Here is a 4,376-nt window from a genome sequence, read left to right on the forward strand (position 1 = left end):
CAGCAGCAGCAGCAGTGTTACCACCATGATCTCCAGCAATGATAGCCATACCCGCAGCGTGCCCATCAGCAGTGTACCTGACAGTAACAGTAGCGATACCACTGGCATCAGTGCAAGGGGAAAATCATCATCGTCATTATCAGCAGCAGCAGCAGCACCCGCAGCAGCAGGAGTGCTAGCCGCTACGGAATCACCAATGGCAGTGGTGTCCTCGACGCCATTGACATCGAGCTTGGCACCGGCGACAACATCGAAAGTAACAACAGCAGCGACAACTACAGCAGTAGAAACATCATCATCGTCATCAACAGCAGCAGCACAACCAACAGCAGCACCCCCAACAACACAACCAACGACAGTACAGCTTACAGCATCACCGCCAACAGCAGCGCAGTCAACAGCAATGCAAGCTGCAGTATCACCAAGCCTAGCAACAACAACCCCGTCAGTTAGAGCAGGAACGGCCACAGTAGCAACAGCAGCAGATGACCAGTCCACCACTGCAGCGGCAGCACCAGCACCAGCAATCATTCTCCATGATCCGGCCACCGGCAAACAGTACAACACGATTGTCGAGTACCTGGAGCTGGACAAACTGAACGAAACTCTGGAACGACTGCCGGGAGAAATGGTTGCCGAGACGATGCACATCAAACGCGAGGTAGAGCAGTTCTCGGCAGCTGTGGACGCTGCCATGTCGGAAGCAATGGAAGAAGCCCTGATCAAGCTCAACGAAGTGTCCGTCAACGACTCACCAGAACTGCATTCCGCGTTCAGCGGACGTCTGGCGGCGTTGGTCGATAACATCACGGAGCACGGCGAGCTACTTGCTGCACGTGTAGCCGACGGTCCTGCCGAGCGTCGCATGGCCAGCGCAGCTGCTGTGGACAGCACGGCTGTGCCTTCTTCAGGCGCTGCCTCGGCCGGTGCAGCGCATGCTGCCGTAGCTAACACCGACGGCGGCGTGACGACAACGACGACAACAGCGGCAAAGGCGTCTGCTTCATCGGCCGCTTCGTCGGCCGCCTCTCCTGCTCATGCAAGCAAGGCTGGCAGTGCGACTTCCCCGACAGGCGCCCGTACTGTGACTGGCGCGAGCAACGCTGCACCCTCTGCCGACAGAACCAGTAGTGGCGGCGCTAAAGCAACTGTAGGAAAGGCAGCAGCGACAACAGTAGTACCAACAGCAACAACAACAGCACCAACACCAGCATCAGCAGCAGCAACAGGCAGAGCCAGCAGTGGTGGCACGAAAACAACTGGAGGCAAAGCAGCACCAGTAGGCAGTGGCGGCAGTAAGGTGGTCGCGTCGGCGAAGAAGAAGAAGAGCAAGGGTGGTGCGGCATCTTGAACGCACTGCTCGCCTTCACCAGGCTGGGGGTGTGTATTTCGTGGACATGGCTACAATCAGCTGAAAGTGGAGCTGCCTTTGACATCCGTGGAGTCAGCTGATAGTGAAGGTGTCCTTATTGATGCTGGTGAAGTGAGCTGAGAGTGGAGCTGTCCTTATTGATACTGGAGTAGTCGGCGTAGAGTGGAGCTGTCATTGAAACCGGAGTGGAGCACGATGAATAGCTGTGATGCCGTGTTGTTGCTCATACTGCACTGTGCTGGTCTGCGCTGCAAGCACTCACGGCAAGCTCTCCATAACTGCACCTCTGCACAGGTTGTGTCTTTCATACCAGTCCTGTGAAGCTAGGATTGGAAATGCTCAACTGGTTTTATTCAGCACACAATCTGCTTTCCACCAGTCTCTAACACAAGCACTGGAATCTGTCTTGAGGCAGTGTAAACGCATAATTATCATCTGTTTCTCTGCAATGGCAACCCGGACATCTTTCTCTCACTACTCCACAGGATAGCATATTTGACGTGGGTGTTCCCTGCGTGGAAATACACCACTGCTCATACTGGAGTAGAAATCAAGCAGTATAACACCTGCTTCTACCTTTTCAGTTCAGGTTGCTCTTACATTTCAACCCTGCCGGTTCACTGGATGAGCATCATCAGCGTGTGCTCCAAGTGTTTCCATGCTCGCCTATACACTAGTAGCTGAAGTACTGTTTTCACAGCAGTGCCTGCCAACCGTGAGTGCTCTTTGTGAAGTACTGTTTTCACAGCAGTGCCTGCCAACAGTGAGTGCTCTTTGTGAAGTACTGTTTTCACAGCAGTGACTGCCAACAGTGAGTGCTCTCATGCAACATCACACTAGACCCTGGTTTAGAAATTAACCTGGCTGGGCGTCACAATGTTCGCGCTGGGAAATAGCATCGGCGTCTCGGTGTGCTTGGTGACATTGGTGGGTGAGATAGTTTCGTGAGGTGAGTTGACCAAGCTGTGATAACTCTCAGTTTGAGCAATGGCGGCATATTGAGCTAGCTCACTGTTTTTTGTTGTTGTTTTTTTTTACGAGAAACCACGAACCTCGAGAACAGAATACTGCATGATAGAGGTGGTTTACTGTGTCGCCGTTGATCCCGCTCACGTTCCACATAGCACAGAAACATGTTGGAAATGTGACGCCATTACTTCACTGAATGGATTCTCATGTTTATCATTATGTCATCCTGTCTTGTGTATGAGGTCATTGTGATGATCTCTGGGTATGCAGTGACATGCTTCTCTACACACTTCCGTTGATTGAGTTAGCTTCCAGATGGCTAAGATGATTATTTTGCCTTTCCGGGTCTCGTGCAAGGATCTAGCGTTGCTATGACGTTGGCATGCACTGGGTGCACAGCACCACTCAGGCATGCTCATGTGCATTGTGCAGGCTGCAGGGGTTTCCCCCTGGCATGTCCATGACGTTATGACTTTTGATATTGACTTCGTCATGAAATTGAATACGGAGCCCGTTGGGAATCGTCTTATCTATCCAAGACTGAGAATTTAATTTGAAGTACTGAAGTATTTCTTGCCGGTTATCGCCGTTAGTTGCGATTGAAACTATTACTTTTAGGGAGCGTTCATTCCTGGCCTTCATGCTCATACATACGTCAACACTTTCTGCTGGGTCTTGTTACGCGAAAGGCCGCGTGTTCCTTGGCATGTTCTCCACATTATTTCGTTTATTCTTAGTTTCTAGCTTTTTTCCTTTCCAATTTCTACATTTTCATTCTCAAAGCGCCTACACATTGTACACGATACACTGCTATCAGCGATAGTCGCTTTTTTACCGAAACTCTTGCAGTTGTTTTAGCCTTAGATTTAAATTTCCAGCTCTTCCTCCCAGCTATGTTTTATGTCACTTCACTCCAATTTTCGAGGTTTTTTTACCCCATCTTTGTTTCCTTTGTGCTTTGCGAGCTTGTTCTAGCGTGAAAGCAGCATCAAGTGAATGTCAAGACCGTCAAGATATGCCGTATACATGTAATAGACTATCAACATATATTATTGATATGTATGTAGTCAGTAGCAGGAAAACCTAGATACATATACAGTCATGTTGATGAGCAGTGAGAGCCAGGCAGAGACAGGCAGAGCCAGGCAGAGCCAGGCAGAGCCAGGCAGAGCCAAGCAGAGACATGCAGTGAGAGACAGGCAGAGACAGGCAGATACATGTCATGTTGATGAGCAGTGAGAGACACACACAGAAAGAGGGAAACAGACATGGAGAGACACAGCCAGCGACATACAGAGATAGACGAGGGAGAGAGAAAGACAGACAGACAGATAGGCCATGTCGCTGTCCATCCGTCTGTCTGAGACAGGCGAGGAAAGGAAGACAACAGCAATTGAACAGGGGTTTTGAGAGGACAAGATTTTTCAGAAGCAAAGAGGAATGTCTAGTACATTGATGAAGACAAAACCGTTTGGAGCAAGCTTTGTTCTTTGTACATCCGATATTATCGCACATTACTCCGATTCTGGAACAGTACCTTTCTGACCGAACTATTTTCCAGCAAAGAGACACCTCCTCATTTTCCACATGGAAGAATTGTACGAAAGCACCTGGAATGTGATCTACGCGCCCCGTAGCCATAACAACGGCTCTGATGCCATCATGCTCGAGAACGGAGGCTCGATCCAGCTGTGGCACTTGTCCCATACTGATCCATCGCCGATATAGCTCGGTGATCGCTTCTCTGCAGTCGTACATGTCAATTGGTTCAGACTGCTCCACAAGGAGGAACAACAGGGCTGCATCCGCAGTGAACAAAACAGCCGGCTGGTTCGCTTGATCGGCAAATAGATCGGTGATGACGTCAGTCGGAGCACACCGCCAAAGTGGCCGGACGTTTTCAGTGGCGTAGAGCTCGCCAATTAGGCTCTCAGTCGATTCCCAGCACTCAGGCGAAGGCACCAGATAAATTTGACTGGCTTCATTGGCTATTCCTCTGGACACCTTCCTCATCGTCAATGAATTGATACGGTCT

The 4,376-nt window shown here is 50.2% G+C and overlaps 1 protein-coding gene across 1 annotated transcript in view; it reads left to right on the plus strand.

Annotated features, from left to right (window-relative positions):
* The window catches only part of LOC135824590 (mucin-19-like), a 5,502-nt gene extending 2,218 nt beyond the window's left edge, over positions 1-3,284 (plus strand). The window contains exon 1 of the mRNA XM_065337323.1: positions 1-3,284. This exon is cut by the window's left edge and continues 2,218 nt beyond it. Within this exon, the coding sequence (XP_065193395.1) occupies positions 1-1,351 (1,351 nt within the window). The 3' untranslated portion in view covers positions 1,352-3,284.
* Positions 3,285-4,376: the final 1,092 nt, after the last annotated feature.

This window comes from Sycon ciliatum, chromosome 9, assembly GCF_964019385.1.
Source record: "Sycon ciliatum chromosome 9, ocSycCili1.1, whole genome shotgun sequence".
NCBI classification, from domain to species: domain Eukaryota; kingdom Metazoa; phylum Porifera; class Calcarea; order Leucosolenida; family Sycettidae; genus Sycon; species Sycon ciliatum.